Genomic DNA, 20,479 nt, shown 5'->3' with positions numbered 1-20,479 from the left:
AATTAAAAATGGCAGATGGAAAAGCAAGGGAAAAGAAACACTGAAGGAGTGCCCATCATGGCACAGTGGAAACGAATCTAACTAGCATCCATGAAGATGCAGGTTCAATCCCTGGCCTCATTTAGTGGGTTAAGGATCCGACATTGCTGTGAGCTGTGCTGCAGGTGCAGACGCAGCTTGGATCCTGTGTTGCTGTGGCTGTGGTGTAGGCCAGTGGCTACAGCTCCAATTAGAACCCTAGCCTGGGAATCTCCATATGCCGTGGGTACAGCCCCAAAAAGACAAAAGACAAAAAAAGAAAGAAGATATAGAGCAACCAGAAAACAAAGGAGAAAATGGCAGTACTGAGTCTTCATTTATCAATAATGACCCTAAATATAAATGGATTGAATTCACCAATCAAAAGACTGAGTGGCTGAATGATTTAAAAAAAAAAAAAAGACCCAACTACATGCTGTCTCCAAGAGACTCAACTCAGAAGAAAAGACAAATAAAAGTTCAAAGTGAAGAGATGGAAGATGATACTCTCATCAAAAGGCAGCCAAAAGAAAACAAGTGTAGCCATACTCATTTCAGACAAAACAGACTTCAAGCCAAAAAACAAAAAAAAAAAAACAAAAAACAAAAAAAAACTGGTGGGGAGGACATTACAGATGGACTTTATATAAAGATAAAAGGGACAAACCATCAAGCAGACATAACATTCATTAGTACACATGCACCTAATACCAAAGTATATAAAGAAATTACTAACAAACCTAAAGCGAGAAACTGACAGCAACACAATAAAGTAGGAGATTTTAATACCCCACTTGCATCAATGGAGAGATTAGACCGAAAGTCAACAGGAAACACAGGCCTTAAATGAAATATTATAGGAGATGAACTTTAATAAATATAGGACATTCCATACAAAATCAGCAGAATACACATTCTTTTCAAGTGCACATAGAAATTCTTAAGGATAAACCATATGTTGGAGTATGAGGTCTCAATAAATGTAAGAAGACTGAAGATATATCAAGCATTGATTCCATACACTGGGAGGAAACTTGAAATCAACTAACTACAAGAGGAAAGCTGGAAAATCACAAATATGTGGAAACTAAACAACATGCTATTGAACAACTATTGGGTCAATGAAGAAATCAAAGGAGAAATCAAAAAATACCTGAAGACAAATGAAAATGAAAATATGACATGCCAAAATCTTTCAGTGCAGCAATAGCAGCTCTAAGAGAGAAGTTTATAGCAATACAGGCCTACCTCAAGACATAAGAAAAATCTCAAGAAACAATTTAAACTTACACCTAAAGGAACTAGAAAAAGAACAGACAAAACACAAAGTCAGTAGAAGGAAGGAAATAATAAAAATCAGAGACTAATAAGACAATAAAATGAAACTAAGAGCTGGTTCTTTGAAAAAATAAACAAAACTGACAAATTTTTAGCTAGGCTCACCAATAAAAGAGTGAAGGGTCAAATAAATAAAATTGGAAATGATAGAGAAGTTTCAACAGATATTACAGAAATACAAAGAATTATAAGAAACTACTCTGAACAGCTATATGCCAATAAATTGGACAACCTAGAATAAATGGATAAAATCTTAGAATCAAACAACCTTCCAACAAAATCTTGATTAATGAAGAAAAAGAAAATCTGTATAAACTGATAACTAGTAAGGAGATTTAAATAGTAATAATACCTCTCCCAAAACAAAAGTCCAGAACCAGAGAACTTCACCTGTAAATTCTATCAAATATTCAAAAAAGAATCTCAAACTCTTCCAAAAAATTGAAGAGGAGGGAATGCTTCCTTACTCATTTTACAAAGCCAGCATCACCCTGATACCAAAACCAGACAAGAACAACACACACAAAAAAAGAAAATTACAATGTATCTGATGAATATAGATGCAAAAATCCACAAAAATACTAGCAAACCAAATAAAACAATACAGTAAAAGGACCATACACCATGATAAGTGGGACTTATTCCAAGGATGCAAGGATGAGTCAACATCTGCAAATCAATCAACATGATACATCATATTAATAAAATAAAGGATACAAATCATATGAGCATCTCAATAGATGCAGAAAAAGTATTTGACAAGATTCAGTATCCATTTATGATAAAAATAACTCTCAATAAAATGGGTATAGAAGGAACATGATAAAGGCTATCAATAATATGTATGTCAAGCCCAGCCAACATAACACTGAACAGTCAAAAACTGAAAGCTTTTCCACTAAGATTAGAAATAAGAAAAGGGGGCCCACTCTCCCCTCTCTTACTCAACATGGTACTGGAAACATTAACACTGAAACTATCCACATTACCAAAAGCAAACTACAGATTCAATGAAATCTCTATCAAAATCCCAACAACATTTTTCACAGAAATAGAATTTAAAAGTCTTATAATTTGTGTGGAACCACAGAAGGCCTTGAAGAAACAAAGCAATTTTGAGAAAAAAAGAACAAAACTGGAGGTGTCACACTCCCTAATTTTGAATTATACTACAAAGTATAGTAATCAAAACACATACAAAGAATTCATACAAGTAAGCAAGATAAAAAAAAATTATAAGTGGGCAGAGATTTAAAAAGACATACCAAAGATGACATAGAGACGGCCAACAGACACATGAGAAGATGTTCCACATTACTGATTATTAGGGAAATGCAAAGCAAAACCACAGAAAGGTATCACCTCATGTCCATTGTAATGGCTATTATAAAAAAGACAAGTATATAACAAGTGTCAGCAAATAGAGAAAAAGGGATTACACTGCTGGTAGGAATGCAAATAAATAATACAGAGACTCTTCAAAAATTAATACTAGAACTACCATATGATCCAACTACTTTACTTCTGGGTATGCATCCAAAGAATATGGAAACACTTATTCAAAAAGATATATGCACACCTTTGTTCATCACAACACTATTTACAATAGCCACAATCTAAGTGCCCATCCACAGATGAATGGATAAAGAGGATATAATACAAACACACACACACACAAACACACACACACACATGCAATGGAATAATACTCAGCCATAAAAAGATGAAATCTTGCCATTTGCAACAATATGAACGGACCTTGAGCATATTATGCTAAGTGAAATGTCAGATAAAAAAAAATACACCATGATTTCACTCATAAGTGGACTATAAAAAGTACAAAATAAACAAATAATACAAGAACATAGATAAAGAGAATGAATCGGTGGTTATCAGAGGAGGGGTGTGGAAGGGCAAAATGGTTAAGGAGGATCAACTGTATGGTGATGAATGGAAACAAGCTTTTTGGTGCTAAGTACACTGGTATATACAGAAGTCGAGTTATATTGTACACATGAAATTTACATAATGTGATAGCCAGTGTTACCATAATTTTAAAAATGTGCAAAGAGTCTCACTGATATTTGTCCAAAGAAGATATACCAATGGCCAATAAGCACATGAAAAGATTTTCAATATCATTAGCCTTCAGGGAAATACAAATCAAAACAAACATCACCTCCACTAGGAGGGCTGTAATCTAAAAGACAGATAATAGCAAGTGTTGACAAGAAGGTGTTCATATTGAAACCCTCATACACTGCTAGTGAGAATGTAAAATAGTGCAGTCACTTTGGAGCATGACTGGTAGTTCCTCAAAATGTTAAAATAGAGTTATCTTATGATTGAGCAATTTCACTGCTAAGTATCTACCCAAGAGGTATGTATGCAAACATACATCTATACAGAAAAAAAGTTGTACATGAATGTTCATAGCAGCACTATTCATAACAGCCCCAAAGAGAAAACAACCCAAATATACATCTGCTGATGAATGTATAAGTAAATTGTGGTATAACACTGGAATATTATTTGGCAATTAAAAAGAATGAAGTACTTACACATGCTGCAACATGAAGTGCGAAAACTTTATGCTAAGTGAAAGAATCTAGAAATTTAAAAGTCATATATTGTATGATTCTATTTATATAATACATCCAGAATAGGCAAGTCCACAGGGACAGAAAGTAAATTAGTGCTTGCCCAAGACTAGAGGTAGGGAAAATGGAAAATAATCATTAATGGGTATGGAGTTTCTCTTTGGTGTGATAAAAACGTTCTAATCATGGTGATCAGTATGTGATTATATAAAAAAATTTAATTGTGCACTTTAAATGGTTGAATTCTATGATGTGTGAATTGTAGCTCAATAAAGCTGATTGTTAAAAAAAAAAAGTAAAAATAAATAAATCTTCTCACAAGAAAAACATCAGGCTCCTGAGGTTTTACTGGCAAATTCTATCACATAGCTAAGGGATAGAAGTGGTAATGTTTCCATAAACTCTTCCAGAGAACAGAAGAGGGAATACTGCCCAACCTATGAAGTATCAGTCTGATAGTAAAAATAGTGAAGAAAGGAGTGTGAAAGGCCAAATTTTCTGATGAACAAAAATTCTTTTAAAATTTAGCAAATCAAATCTAGCAATAATTGTATCATCAGCAAATTGTGCAGGAATGCAAGATTGTAAAACTAATTGATTTACCAGGTTAATTGACAAAACAAGAACAATCATATGATCACAGTAATTGAAGAATTGGCATCCATCCCCCAACATTGACATCTGGCCAGTGGAGGCTCTCTTTGGATAAACACATGCAATGTCTTTCAGAAGCGTGTCCTGTGGCATTAAAACCAATATGGCCTGGAGAGGTGGTGGGCATGATAGCTTACTGTAATATTAATTTGCGTTTTGTCCTTGCTGCTTCAGAGGAATGAAAAAACATACCAACTATTTTTTGCTTTGTTCTTTCATTTTTTCCCCTCCCACTCCAAGGGGGTCGTTTGCGCTCCCTTGCTTTAGTAGAATTCTGTGTTACAGCAAATGAAAGTAAAAGAGTTGTTTTTTCAAGGTCTGAGGTCTTTAAGGAGACGAGCCTGCAGAATTAAGAGCAGTTGTCCTTGTTAGGGGAAATGGAAGCGGCAAGAAAGAACATGATTCGGAAATATACTGTGGTTTCCGTCTTCTAAGTCAAAAAACCTCACCCACACCTTGGCAGTGCTCTGGGAGGGGAGAGATAAGACCTGGAAGGGGGAAGGCTGCCCAGTACACCAGGAAGGCCAAACCCAGGGACCAAGGCTCCCTAAAGCAACAGAAATGCCAAAGGAGAAATTGAACCTACCGGTAGCAGAGCTCTGCACTCAGTTTCCAAGATCAGATTAAGCCTTCCTGGTTCTCCTGTGACCCACCAGCATCCTCCAACCCTCTATTGAGTCAGATTGGTTTTTTGCCAGCTCACAGGGTAGGAGGGCTTGAATTCACAAGTTAACTTGATTTAAAGAATAGAAAGTCATGTTATCACCAGCAAAGCCCACTGGAGTCCCCAGGAAAAATACAGAGAGAATCCAGGTGATAAGATAAGGTCTAACCTCTTTTGTGCTTTGTCTAGTTTCACTTGCTCATAGCCTACTGTCGAGCAGAGGCCTTGCACCAGGCACTTCAGACTGGAGTTCTGAGAGCAAAAGGGGCTGCGTACCCTAACACCGCCGCTGGCGGGGTGAACGCAGAAGCGCTGCCTGCAACACTCAATTCAAGATGGTCGCTCCCCGGAAGCTGCACACTCCCACCCCCACTGTGATTTGGAGCCTGAGCAGCGCGCCTGCGCCATAAGAACCCCGCCCCCCTCCACCCTCCGGACACAGCAGCCCCGCCCACCGCCTGTCTCAGAGAATGTTTGCTCTAGAACTCTCCAGTCTGCCACAAAAGAAGCTTTCCTTTGTTTCTGAACTGAATTTGGCTCTTTCTACTGCCTTGAATAATACCAGGCTGAAGGACGGTATTGGGGACCACCTCAAGAGAGTGGGTAACAATGCGACATTTCCACACACGCAGGTTGTACTACACATGCGCGGGAACTTTGGGTAGGACGCAGAAGCCGGAAACACACTGACGACCCCATGTGGAAGCAAGGGGCAAAGCTCTACCTCTCCTCCAGGTCTGGCCACTGCTTGGAGTTTCCCTGGGGGTGACTGCTGGTTTCACCACTCTGGGCATCCACTACCGGCTCCTGCCTGGCCCTCGGGGAGTCCTTCAGGTCCCTGCGCAGGTGGAGGGTGCCTCGGGCCATGCTGTCCAGAAAGCCGAGGATCTGGAGGCAGCTCTGTATCTTGGGTGGAAGTAGGCTGCCAGAGGAAAAGGCCGCACTCAGCAGGTCAGCAAATGGCCTGACCTTGGTGTCCTCCCAGGAGTGCAGGGGGGCGTCCTCTTCTTCCACGGCCCCAAAACAGCCCAGCAAGCAGAGGTCCTCTGCCAGCTTCTCATAGAGCCCGTTCCTCCTGAAGAAGTTGCCATTGACGGGGTCTAGGTGCAGTGCTGCAGACAGGGCACAAAGAGTGTGCAGGACCAGTTCCAGGGTCTGGCTGGGAGACACCACCCCCCACGTCTGCAGTGGCGGCTCCTGGAGGGATCCCTCCAGGTCAGAGAGCAGGGACAGCAGCCCATTGAACCCACTGGAGACTCGGAAAGCAGCTCGGCCTTTGGGGGTTTCCAGGATCCGGAGCAGAGACTGAAACCAACAAGATAAAAGTGAGTGAGGTCCAGGAGGCCAGTCTAACTCTGAGCTCCCGCACGTCCCTGCCAAAGCATTCCAGGAGCTTTTCCATGCTCCATGCCATAGGAACAGTGTGCTACCCAAGAGTGATTCTGAATCATTGGGAGGTCAGTACCATTCCTCTTAATTTTTTGTCCCCACTCGGTGTCTTCTTTCAAATGGCTGCTCTTAAAACCTATGCTGCTTTAGAGGGTTGGTTTCCTACACTGTATCTTGACTTAAATGCGTCTTCCTCCAAAAAGCTTTCTCTGACCCCTAGCTTTTACTCATCCCAGCCTTAGTGTTCACACATCCCCCTCTAAGTCCCTAAAAAACTCGTCACACTATATTGAAGCTACTTGAAAATCGTCTCAGCCTTCCCCTAGACTGAAGCGCCATGAAATCAGGCTTCCTCACTGCTGCGAAGCGTGGTACATACTTAATACTTGCTAAACTCACAGAATGAACCATTTCCTATATTGTAAAAGGAGACAGTGAAATCCATATAAAGCAGCTTATTTACCGTCTCCCCTCTGTGCATGGGTACTTCTAATAAATAAGGAAAGATAGTCCAATGAATCTACTTAAAGCCTGGTGTGAAAAATGTGAGGGAGTTAAGGTGGAAAGAGAAATCCTTAATGGAAAGAAAAACATAGGTATAGCATGTAGAATAGACCATGCATGGAGTATAGGCTATGACAACATACATAGTAGAATCTACCCTCTTCAGATTGCCGCAATTTTTACTAGACAGCCAAACTTTCAATTCTTTCTAAAATCAAGTGTTTACGAAGCACTTCCAATGTTCCATTCATTAAGCCCTGTGTATGGTATACCCTAGTATCCAATAATATATGCTTTGGAAGAAAGAAATGACTACATTTAAAAAGTTCTCTTTCTGGGCGTTCCCGTCATGGCTCAGCGGAAATGAATCTGACTAATATCCATGAGGACGCAGGTTTGATCCCTGGCCTCACTCAGTGGGGCCTCGAGCTGTGGTGTAGGTCATGGCTTGCATCTGGCGTTCCTGTGGCTGGGGCATAGGCCGGCTGCTACAGCTCCGATTGGACCCCTAGCTTGAGAACTTTCATATGCCACGGGTGCGGACCTTAAAAAAAAAAAAAAAAAAAAAAGCTTTCTTTCCGTGCTAAAGCTTCACACTTAAAAGTGAAGAATGTATGGATGATTTTAGGTGAATATCAAAGCCCCTAGCTTTTGATATTTACTATTCACAAAAAAAAAAAAAAAAATCACATAGGACTCCACTGAAGACTTGGGCTTCTTATGCGTGTTTCCCAGATAATGGCCAGTCCTTGTAGTTTTGCTCATGGGTTCTGGAGGGAGATTTGAATTGTTTTGTCCTTTCAGATATTTAATGCACTAGTGACCCAGGAAAGAGGATTGTTGGGGCAGGCACCACTTAAAGCCAATTTCAGGATGCTGGAAACAAGGTTTAAGGAGAAGAAATAAAAATGATATTCCCAATTTGGGAGGGAGAGGTGATGTTGTGTCTTAAATGCATGGTTTAGGATGACAGTGTATAGATAGCATCATGCATGAGAATTCACTGATGAAGAGAAAACTGGTGGGTCAGATAGAAAATGGAGGGAAGGGACAAGATCTTAAAATTCTCTTGTAGAGAAAGTCAAATAGAAACTTAGTAAAATTACAGGTAACTATGAAATATGAAGTCATATACTTTGAGGAGCAAAGGTAATTTTCTAGCTCCAGCTCTAAAATGCTAATACTCCTAACCTAACACTAGTGTTTAGCTGAAACCATATAATTGTACCCTGACACCCAAATGTTGTTAACTACTATTATATTCTGCTACAAGAAGCCAGAGCTGCTTAGTGGTCAGTCAACCCATGCTTGGGGTAGACAAGAACAAAACAACCCAGGACTGAGTAAAAGTACACATAAGTAAAGGCAAGGACTCTTTCAAAGATGCAGAGAAATGATGACCAGGAGGCATTTTAAAAAGCTCCTATCAATGACTTCAAGAAATTGAAAAAGGAAATAAAGATTGTCAAAACTAGGAGAATCTATAAAAGACAAAGTGCCATGATTATATTCAAAGTGGACAGATTTAGAATAAAGTAGAAAGATTTATCCTTACCATTATGGGGCAATGGCTCTTTTCCTAGTTATAGGTAAAGAAAATTCATGCCTTTTGGTGGTTAGGTCAGTGATTACCCACTACAGCTCACAGGCATGATTGTGGGGAAACTGAACTGTCATTTTTTTTTTTCTGTCTTTTTGCCATTTCTTGGGCTGCTCCTGCAGCATATGGAGGTTCCCAGGCTAGGGGTCGAATCAGAGCTGTATCCACCAGCCTACGCCAAAGCCACAGCAACGTGGGATCCAAGCCGAGTCTTTGACCTACACCACAGCTCACCACAACACCGGATCCTTAACCCACTGAGCAAGGCCAGGGATCGAACCCGCAACCTCATAGTTCCTAGTTGGATTTGTTAACCACTGAGCCATGATGGGAACTCCCTGTCATTTTGTTCTTTAAAAGAAATTCAACATCAGGGCCACCTACTACCAGGGGATCAAATCAGAGTTGTGAGATAGACTTCAGGGAAATGGGCTTTCCAGGTTGCCTAAAAGATGGAGGCAAATATAAAACATTAAGGACTAGGCAATGACAATTGCTTTCTCTTCCTAGGTGAGGATGTAGCCTAACTACTTCTGAATTTGCCTGTAGACCCAGGAGAGTTTGACATTTGTAGATAGGTCCTTAAAGAGATGCATGTACATAGACTGTTAGAACAGATGTTCCAGAATAGTGATGTTCAGTGAATATAAAAGCTTATGGTGTAGGGGAGTTCCTGCTGTGGCACAGTGGATTAAGAACCCAACTGGTATCTGTGAGGATGCAGGTTTGATCCCTGGCCTCAATCAGTGGGTTAAGGATCCCGCGTTGCCTCAAGCTACAGTGTAGGTCACAGATGTGTCTCAGATCTGGTGTTGCTGTGGCTGTGGTTCAGGCCAGCAGTGCAGCTGCAATTCGAGCCCTAGCCTAGGAACTTCTGTATGCCACAGGTGCAGCCCTAAAAAGAAGAAGAAGAAAAACAATGCTCATGGTGTAAACACAGAGTTTTCTGGATTAGGCAAGGCCTTTCTGTTACCAAGACAAGAGGAAATTTTAAGCTCTAGGGTGTTAAACTGTCTAAATTTATCTGAGTGCTTTCAGTGGCTCCTAAAGCCACTATGAGGTTATTCAAGGCAGGTAGAATGAATGGAGCTCTTCTGTTTATTGTGTGATGTGACCAAACAAACACCAAAAAGAGAGAATGATTAAAAGTAAAACTAATCAGATTGTAGGCATTTGTCTGAGTGCTGGATGATCACTAAACACCCCCTGCTTCCCTTAAGAAACTATCTTCTAATTGTCCAGTTTAACACCAGAAATTGCTCAAAAGCTGTCTATCATTCAAAGAGTGTTGAGAGCAGATATTTTAAAAGAAGAGCAACCCAATCGTAGTCTTCCTTATGATCTGCGTCTCTCAGAGGGTCTATCCCGCTGTAATTCCTAGATGGCTCTTTTCTCCTCCTGTTGGGAGGGGGGAGAAGGAAGGAATGACTGTCCTTAATTGTTGCTTTGTTTGATTTATTAAATTCAGAGTCATTATCTAAAATGGGGGTAATTTCATTAGAACTCAGACTGCTCTATTATTTCTTGGGATGGGGTTAATTTCATATTTGCAGAGTCATAAAGTAGAGTCCAAAATCCAATTACAAAGGCTTAATTTCATAGCAACTAAAGAGAAACATTTCTATCATAAAGGAAAATAAATACTGCGTTACTTCGGAAACGATTTGTCAGGAACTGGGGGCCTGGGAGGAGGGTCTCCATTACTGTCATTCAACTTTGCATGATAATGCATCACCTAGGCTTGCAAGTCTGCAGAAGGGAGTAAATTTAATCAGCTGAAGTCAAAGTAATCAGGCTAGGGTTGACACATTTCAAGAAAGGTCAGCGTTAAGCACATTTTCTCCTCCTTAACTCAGTTACCATGTCATCGTCTCTGAGTTAGTATTCCTCCAGCTTGAATCTATAAAATGGATGTCTGCTGCAAAACGCTAACTATGTTAGGACTAACAGGATTTATTTCACATTCTATTATTTGTTATTCCTCATAATTTTCCATGTGTCATGCTGGAAGACCGGTGTGGTAATGCGATTAAGCTTAGAGTTGAACAGCTAAATGTATATTAGCAAATCAATCTGAATTTGTGCATAACCCAATCATGGTCCCACTGGCTGTGGAGAGGAAATTCATTTGCTTACATTATTCTTTAACTCAGTTACCATTTGCCAGAATTAGGTGGTGAAGTCATATGTGCTTCTGTATTGGTATGGAAGCACCACTGGATTTTGGAAGCAACTGCCTTAAGTTGAGTGTTTATGGAGGAATTTTCTCCTCCAGAGCAGCTGGCTGATTCTAATTGAGGGAAGGGAAGTGAGGGTGGCGCCATGGTGTGAAAGCACTTCAGAGATGGTGAGCTTTTATTGGGTGGCAGGACAGGGAGACCTGCCTTTGAAGTCCCCACCCTCCCTCATCCTACATCTGACTCACTTGGCAGGTACAGTGCTTCAAGCAGAATCCACTCTCAACTACTAAAAAGGGAGATCTAGCTAGAAGAACTAAATTTACATCGTTGTTTCTAAAGTTCCAAGGGATTCCCAAAATGATTTAGAACAAAGGCAGATCCCACAAACAGTGGCTGGTTGTTCACATGACTCAGTGGTGGGCAAGTCTGGACCAAGCTCTGAAGCCCAATCCTTCTCCACCACCCACAGGAGCTGCAAGAGTTATCAGCCCTGGTCCTGGAAGAGCAATGGCAGCTCCAAGTACCCTTCTGACTGCCCAGCAGTGATGTGGTACCCTGGGGGAAGACAGCAGAATGAGCACAGGGCATGGCTCTGTTAAATAAGCTCCCATTGTGTTCATTCCTGACAAGCTCTCGTGATAGTGTGAGTCTGAAATGATATTGAATCTGTAAAACACCGTAATGGCTTTACATAGCTAATTCTAGAAACTCTGTCCCATTACCCAAGGGCTGACACTCCAGTAAGGTGCCTCTCCAGAGTAAACAAGATGAACTTTTCATGAGCAGAGCACGGAGTTTTTCTATAATAGACACGAAAACACTTGTACTCTCCAACCCATTCCTTTCTGTGGCTCCGTTTGACTTTCAATATGAAAATGTTAGAAGCAGATAGAGCTTGCAATTACTCACCCAACAGAAAATCAAAGTCCTGACTGCCTTGATCCCTGCCTTCCCTGTTCCTTATTAGAATAAGGCTCACGCGAACTAAGCTGAACACAGATGTGTGAGGAAAAAAAATGCAACAGCATGGTGAAGAGGAAAGATCACCAATTTTAAATCACTAGTTTTAAATTCAAACTCACCTTCACCATTTAGCATTATAATCTCTCCAGGTCTGTCTCCCTTGCAATATTAAGACGGGACCACACGAAGCTAAGGTGCTTCCCAGCTACAAACTGTCATTAATTCTTGATATCTCTCCTTTATGGTCCCCTTTACATGCTCCTTTCAATGCCGTTATTCGCATAATCATGGAATGCGGGGGTCTTTTAAAAGACCTTTCGCTTTCCTTTTTTTGTTTCATATGAATCACCTTCACTGATTTTTTTGACCCTGTGATTAAGTCACTGTTTTGGTTCTTTTCATCTGTGAAATACATGACAACTATGGTCTTAATATCAACTTTGGATGGGCTTCTCATGACGCACTGGCTACGCCAAGCTCTATAGGCTTAGGTCACGAGATAATTAGAACACAACTACACCAGTGCTGACATTGGCTTATCCAAGAAAACAAAGGAGGTAGAATAAACTGAAGACCATTCTCTAACAGTTAAAATGGTTTTGTACAGAGATAGTCATGGCTAAGTAACCTTAAGTGTTTAATTTTGGAAGTCAGAGCAACTTCGTATTGGATAAGATTTCCCAGTGATCCAGCATCATATGATAATGAAGCATGAGTGTATATTGCATGGGGATTTGTTCACACATAGACATGGTGGGTCCCCAAGTCATTTCCCTGAGGGATATTTGCATTTACATCTGCTCGGCTCTTAACAGCTTAACACAAAAGGGGATTTTTTTTTTCAAGGCTTAAGCCCCCAAAGACAAAAGAAATAATAAAGCAGGAACAGCGATAAAATTGTGGGAGCTGTAAGGCTGATGATATTTATTATCATCTTGAATTGTTTTAAGTTAATTTGATGATTATTAACAATATTACAAAAAACAAAAACATATACTCCTCTTTGTTACCCAAAAGTGACACCCTAGTTTTACTTCTCTCTTTGTAACCACTGTACATGTGTCTTTGACTGCCTTTGGCTTCCTCTTCCCAATTCAGACATCCTCTCCTCTGTGAACCTTCCTCAAACATATAAGGCAGCTTTGATCTCTCCTACTTCTCTATTCCCATGGTGCCTGCCCTCAGTGTCTACCAAGGCATTACCAAGCTGCATTGCCATGATTGCTTACCTGCTGTTAACGCTAATCTGTGAGCTCCCAGATGGCAAGGGCTGAATATCATTTAACTGTGTGTCCCAGGCATTCTACATCAAGCCTGGTAACTAGTAGATGCTCACTAAATGCTGGTCAAGTAAAGGAGGAAGCTGTCTGACCATCATTGATATAGCCTCCACATCCATAGTTTACTCTGTGGCTGGGACCACACTGCTCAACCAGTGACTACTGGTCCCTGGCACCACTTGCATCCAGATGAGTTCTGCCCAAAGAAAACTGGGCAGAAGTTAACATGTACTGGTTCTAGGCCTGAACAAGAGCAGGTGTGCCATTCTCCATCTTCTCCTTTCCTTTATCTTCTGATGGGATTAGATGCCCAGGTGATGGCTGTCCCCAAATGATACTCCTCCCAATCACTGATTAGACCTTACATAAGAAAGAAGCCTCTAATGTGTCAGCCTACTGAAGATGCAAAATTTATTTGTCACAGCACCTACTACTACTCTACCTGGATGAAATAGTGGCCAACTACATGAAGGAATGAATGAATGAATGCATGGGCAAATGCCGATCACCTGCTGCATGTCCATGAGAAAGCCCATCACAAAGGAGGACTTGACATCACCTTCAGGAGATCCAGTTTCAGCTGCAGTTCCCCTTGAGTGGACGAGCACAAAGCGCCCACAATGATGCTCATGTACTCCTCGGCGTTGATGACTGAGAGCTGCTCTAAGATGCTGAGTGAGGCTCCCCGGTAGCACTCATCGTCCAGGAAGATCTTGATGAAGGGCACCATGCCGTGGTCTTTCAGGACAACTGGGGACCAGAAAGACAGTATGGGGCTAGAGCGATGGGGGCCTTGGTACCTTAAGTTTCAATTATGAGGAAAATGTTTCAAGTTTGTTTGGCTACATGTATATGTTTCTTCTACCCACTAGAAACTTTTTTCCCCAGATCCATACCCACTGTTAATATAAGAGAGAAACTATGGAGCTTAGAATTAAAAAGAAAAACTACTTTCTTCTCCAGTAGAAATTGTTTTTGAAAAAAAAATCCCTTCTTTTTTTGAAAAACCTAAGTAATATAAATTTTAACTAGATTTACCTCTACCTTTTATTTCCAAATAATTCTCTAAAACAGGGTCAATGACAATTCTCTCTCTCCTCTGCCAAAATTCTTACCGACAGTAAACCAGAATTTAGGTTAAGAACATATTTAGGAGTTCTCATTGTGGCTTAGTGGGTTACAAATCTGACTAGCATTCATGAGGATGAGGATAACCCTAACCCTAACCCTAACCCTAACCCTAACCCTAACCCTAACCCTAACCCTAACCCTAACCCTAACCCTAACCCCTAACCCCTAACCCCAACCCCTAACCCCTAACCCCAACCCCAACCCCAACCCCAACCCCAACCCCAACCCCAACCCCAACCCCTAACCCCTACCCTCACCCTCACCCTCACCCTCACCCTCACCCTCACCCTCACCCTCACCCTCACCCTCACCCTAACCCTAACCAATTCAATCCCTGGCCTCGCTCAGTGGGTTATGGATCTGGCATTGCTGTGAGCTGTGGTGTAAGTCACAGATGCAGCTCAGATCCCACACTGCTGTGGCTGTGGTGTAGGCCAGCACCTGTAGCTCTGATTTGTCCCCAACCTGGGAACTTCCATATGCCACAAGTGCAGCCCTAGAAGGCAAAAAGAAAAAAGAACATATTTAATTCCCAGGTAGTTTCTTGGGGTGTGTATGTGGGCAGGAGCAGGGGGAAGGTAAAGAAATTTGGCTAGTGGTATATTATTGTTCAAAGCAATCTTAAGAATTTCCTTCCAGGATTGATCTTTGGAGTAATCATGAATAGAATAAGGACAAGGAAGTAACCAGATCTTTCAGATGACATGATGTGGATTTGAGCTGGTCCACTCCAGAAAGCAGGATTTCTCCATTTGTGGACCAGGTGCCCTCTACATGAAAATCATCACCTTGGAGGTCTCTTTAGAAGTAGATTACTGGGCTCTACCTTGACCAGACAATTAAATCTCTGGGAGGGAACCTAGCGACATTTACCTCTATATTAACAAGAATCTCCAGGGACTCTTTTATAGTCTAACATTAGAGAGACCCTCTACCATAATGTAATTATCATTCACATTTGTATGGTTGAACTATGAGGGCTTCAGATAAAAATGCTCCAAATCACCAAACCCACTGATGTAACTTTGTTGATGCATCTACTTAATAGTATAACATATATGTATGTATATTTCTTGCACATATTTTTTTAAGCATGGGAGCTGCATGATCTTAGGAAGCTAAAAAAAATTTTTGAGTGGGTGGAGCTACAAAATGGGCTGGAAGCACGTCCAATTTTGTCTCTTAAAAATACTGAGATTTCTTTGCCTATATTTTACAATTTGATTTTTTTTAAAAAAAGCATTTATAATCAGTGAAACAGGCTATTAAAATATTTTACTTAAAGTAGATAGGATTTCTGCAGTGTCATATATTTAAAATAACTCTTAAACTCTTTCCAAACATATTTAGCAACCTTAAGAGTAAAAAGTAAAAGAGTAAAAAGTGTCAACTGAGGTGTCTAGTAATTTACAGATGACACTGAACATCAACAAGCAAACATACATTAGCCACAGCATTAGTGTTGGTTAGTCCTTGGATAAAAACCTTTGAACACTAACATAAACCATTAGGAAATAGTTAATGTTTTCCAAGCAGTGACAAGGGGAATTCAGTACCATCCTTACTTACCTGCATTTCGAACCGACCCTTTCAGAAGTGTGACCACAGTTCTCAGCATCACACAAGTCAGTTCTCTTTCTGTATCCTCAACTCCAGGATTGAACTCTCTGTTTCCTGCCATATTCAAGAAGCATTGGAAAAAAAACTTTTAAGTCTGTGTGTTATAGACCCAAATCTCCAATTCCATTAATTATCTATCCTCTTAGGAAAGGCAAATATCATGCTTTCGTCATGAGAGTGTACATCCCAATATGTAATATGTGACCCTGCAACCCCTACATCAGAGGTTCTCCAACTTGAGTGCATCAAAATCCCCTGGAAGTTTTGTTGTAAAAATCCAGAAGCCAAGCCCCATCTCCAAAGTTTCTGACTTTGGAGGTCTTAAGTGGGCTGTGATAAGTTGCATGCCTAGCAATTTTCCAGATGATCTGATGGAACTGGTCTGGGAACCACCCTTTGAGAACCCAGTACTCTACATGATTCCCAAAGCCCTGCCTCCTTCATTTTCCTTCAGACACTTTTACAGTTTGCCATTAGTGTCTGGAAGGGAGGGCTTCCCACTCACACCAGAGGTGTGGAGATGCTCAAGAGATTCTGAATTAAATAGCTGTCCGCATTAGATCTATGTGGGCAAAACCAGACCTGCATGTTCACCATTGAATCCCCAGTGCTGGAAAAGTGCTTGACACAAACAAAGTACACATTTGGGGAATGAATGAATGAGTGAGTAATAGACCAGGAGACAAAATATCTAACAGAAAGCAGTTAACAATGGAAAACAAAAAGTAGGACTGAATACATCAGCTTATTATTAAAAAGTTAAGATTCTTCTGGGAAGAGTCATTTGTCATTGGTCTTCTAGGAATAGTCGTTGGATTTAAAAGCAAATTCAGGGGTTCTCTGGTGGCCTAGTTGTTAAGGATTAGGTATTGTACAACTGTGGCTCAGGTTCAGTCCCTGGCCTGGGAAATTCCACATGCTTTGGGTGAAGCCAAAAACTAAATAAATAAAATGTAAATTCAATACCTGACTACTAAAAAGCAATGCATAGCTAAGATAACACAGGAAAAGTATACACAAAGACTCTCCAAAGGGTAACAGAGAGAAGCATATAACAAAATACTCTCCAAAGGCCAGCTCAGAGGCCAGACATGTGGAAATGGGAGACCCTTGTCTCTAGTCCTGATCCTATCTGAATCCTATCTACCTGATTCTATCTGATCTACCTGATCCTATCTGATCCCAGGAAGATATAGCTTCCTCTTGCATATTTATCTCAGTATTGCAAGCAGTGGCACAAAACCTGTGGGAATAAATGCCTCACATTTCTCAAGCACCTCTTATGTGCCAAGCACAGCAATGGGTACTTTTCAAATATTTCTTCATTTAATTCTCACAACACCCTTAAACGCAGATGTCATTATACCCATTTAACAGAAGAAAAAGGTTCAAAGAGGTTAAGTAACTTGCTCAGGATCACTCAGCTCTTGGGTACAAGAGGAGGAGGAAAGACAAAAAGGTGAGGAGGATAAAAAGTGGCTGAGTTCTGTGTCCCAGTGCCCCTTCTCTAGGCTGAAGTCACTTAGTGGCAGGTGTAGACAGATTGAGCAAGAGCCAGGAGGGACTGGGAAAGGAGTTTTCATGCCCTGATTCCTATCTGCAAGTTAGTGGAGGTGGGAATTTCAGACAGCCACACTGAGTGGCCCCAGGGGGATATATGCGTGGGGCATAGTTAGGCAGGGAAAGAGTGTAAGCCTGCACTCCTGAGTGTACTCCTGCCTGGACAGAAGGGACCCTGAGGTCCCATATGGGGTGCAGAGGCTGCTGAGGTTGAGAGCCCAGAGTGTCAGGGCTGAGGCAAGTATGAGGGGACACTGACAAGAGCCCTGGGTGCAGGGCTTAGCATGGCACACAGAAGTGTGACCAAAGCCTGGAAGAGCAAGTTGGGCCAGCAAAGCCCTGGTGACTAAACCCTGCTCGAAGTAGGGGACCATCAGACCTGATAATACCATGTGAGCAAGGCAGCTATAAACCAGCTGACCCCAAACAGGCCCCACCACACCCCCCAGAGCCCCAGGCCTATCTGAGCTCCCCCTCCCCTTTGCATTACCGAGGACCTGTCCTTCCCCCGTTGCCTCCCCATCTGCACCCTCAGACAATATCTAGTGCAGGAGACACCTGAAAACTAAGAACTCATCAGCCCGAGTTAGTCACCTGAGTCTATTTAATGGTATATACCTCCCTCTCACCTCTTCAAATGGAAGATCAGGCAAGTTATAGAAATAGGGAGCCTGCCTGCCCTGTGAAGCCACATACCCGTCATGGCACCAGTGACATGGGCCTCTGTTGTGCCAATGGGTAGCTGGGCTGGCACACAGACCAGGCCCAGCTAACAATGACACCACCCCACCACCCCTCCCCTTCTCCTCCTGAGGCTCCTGGGAGGCACCTGACTTCCTCAGGATCTTGGCCTGCTTCCGAAGCTGGGCTAGCAGCAGGCCCAGGAGCCCCGAGTCCCGGAAGATGTCTGTGAAGAGCGGGTCCCCGCCGGCAATCCTGAGGATGCTCTGCAGAGCCACGAGGGTGAAGAGTGGCTCAGGGCTCTCCTTGATCAGGCGCTGCACTTTCCGCAGGATCTCATGGGGCACGTAATGCAGCTCAAACACCAGGGTCTCCAGCAGCTGGAAGAAGTGCATCTGCACCAGGGTCGGCTTCAAGGGCACAATCTCCACAAACTGTGAGATGGGCTGCAGGGTCCACTCCAGCAGGAAGAAGTTGCGGGCATTCCAGGCCCACATGGCCCTGATGGACGACAGGACTTTTGTGCAAAGAATGGAGTCACTGGCTTTGTGGAAAGCATTCTGCAGGACTTGGAAGGCCTGAAGATTCTTCACAGTCACCCCTGAAAATGCAAAAAGGAATAATCTTGCAAATCATTTCTCCTGCCTATGCCTAGATATACATTCTTGCATTATCATTAGAAAATACCATTTAAAGTTTTTATTTTCCAGCTCCTGTGGGTAAATGTCTATCTGCCCAGGGTGTGAGGAAGGCTAGAGCTTCATTGTTCAAGACATGGTAGCTAAGTAATCATTCAGACTGTGGCCACTGTGAACTGAAGCATGCCCTGAGTATAAAAATGCATACCAGATTTCCAAGATGTAGCACAAAGAATGACCAAAACAGAGTCATTAACAATTATTTATAGGACGTTCCCATTGTGGCACGGTGGAAATGAATCCGACTAGTATCCATGAGAATTCGAGTTCAATCCCTGGCCTTGCTCAGTGGGTTAAGGATCCTCCATTGCCCTGAGCTGTGATGTAGGTCACACACTCAACTCGGATGGATCTCACACTGCTGTGGCTGCAGTGTAGGCCAGCAGCTACAGCTGCAATTCAACCCCTTGCCTGGGAACTTACATATGCCATGGATGCAGTCCTAAAAAGCAAAAAAGGGAAAAAAAGTATTTAAAGACCATATTTATATGGTAACATTTTGGATATATTGGGTTAAAAAATATATTATTACAAATGTTTTAACCTGTTCTTAATTTTTTAAATTTTACTACTGGACACTTTAAGTTCTGTAATGTGGCTCACATTATATTTCCATTGGGCAATGCTTGGCTGGAGGATTGGTTTCAATCAATTAAAATCAAACGATGATAGGAGTTCCCGTCATGGCGCAGTGGGTTAACGAATCCAACTAGGAACCATGAGGTTGCAGGTTTGATCCCTGGCCTTGCTGAGTGGGTTAAAGATCCGGCGTTGTCATGAGCTGTGGTGTAGGTCGCAGACGCGGCTCGGATCCCACGCTGCTGTGGCTCTGGCATAAGCTAGCGGCTACGGCTCCGATTGAACCCCTATTCTGAGAACCTCCATATGCCGCGGGAGCGGCCCAGGAAATGGCAAAAAGACAAAATAAAATTAAAATAAAATAAAATAAAGCAAAATAAAATAAAAAAGACCAAAAAAAAATCAAATGATGATAAAGATTACTAAGCAAAGTCAGTTTCATTTCTGGGCAAGCTGTTAAATAAAGACGGCTTCTGAATCCACACCCTTCCTTTCTCTCCGGCAGGAGGGTTAAGTTTCATTTTCTCTTGTCCAGGAGACACTTCCTCAGAGAACTCCCTGCCTCCAGCCCTCTCCATCTCAGACACCTCAGAGATGTTTCTGAAGTTCCTGTCTAATTCAGACACTCTGCTGTATATCTGCTGGAGTCACATCCAGTTGCTCTTCCTAAACTGGCCTCTCAGCTTTGCAACCTCCACCCTCTGACCTGTGTGGGGCTCTCTGCCCATTTCCCTGGACTTACCCAGATGTTTCTGGTAACCATTTCTTTCCTCAGACTGTACTTTTTGTCTTTTTTTTGTCTTTTTTTTTTTTTTTTTTTGTCTTTTTGCCATTTCTTGGGCCACTCCCATGGCATATGGAGGTTCCCAGGCTAGGAGGGGTCGAATCGGAGCCGTAGCCACCGGCCTACGCCGGAGCCACAGCAGCGTGGGATCCGAGCCGCGTCTGTGACCTACACCACAACTCATGACAACGCTGGATCTTTAACCCACTCAGCAAGGCCAGGGATCAAACCTGCAA

The 20,479-nt window shown here is 42.1% G+C and overlaps 1 protein-coding gene and 1 long non-coding RNA gene across 18 annotated transcripts in view; one reads left to right on the top strand and one right to left on the bottom strand.

The window, feature by feature from the left end:
* The window catches only part of WDFY4 (WDFY family member 4), a 289,400-nt gene that overhangs the window by 227,511 nt on the left and 41,410 nt on the right, over positions 1–20,479 (bottom strand). For 7 of the 17 annotated variants that reach the window (XM_084996478.1, XM_084996481.1, XM_084996482.1 and 4 more), the window contains exons 9-12: positions 18,331–18,783; positions 15,891–15,995; positions 13,750–13,940; positions 5,999–6,579 (exon numbers count right to left, since the gene is read on the bottom strand). In XM_084996478.1, coding sequence (XP_084852604.1) covers positions 5,999–6,579; positions 13,750–13,940; positions 15,891–15,995; positions 18,331–18,783 — 1,330 coding nt within the window. Of the gene's footprint in view, positions 1–5,196; positions 5,621–5,998; positions 6,580–13,699; positions 13,941–15,890; positions 15,996–18,330; positions 18,784–20,479 lie in introns of those variants that run through there. The other 10 variants (XM_084996488.1, XM_084996490.1, XM_084996492.1 and 7 more) reach the window with 4 other exon arrangements.
* Positions 5,464–15,704, top strand: LOC146396938 (uncharacterized). The gene is made up of 2 exons (XR_014827559.1): positions 5,464–6,731; positions 13,615–15,704. It is a non-coding gene; the product is annotated as an uncharacterized LOC146396938 (long non-coding RNA).

The sequence above is a fragment of the Sus scrofa genome, chromosome 14 (assembly GCF_054392235.1).
Source record: "Sus scrofa isolate SSC_HxYL_T2T_F1_AM1 chromosome 14, Sscrofa_HxYL_maternal_Yorkshire_Landrace_v2.0, whole genome shotgun sequence".
NCBI lineage: Eukaryota > Metazoa > Chordata > Mammalia > Artiodactyla > Suidae > Sus > Sus scrofa.
This window is presented reverse-complemented; position numbering and strand designations above follow the sequence as displayed.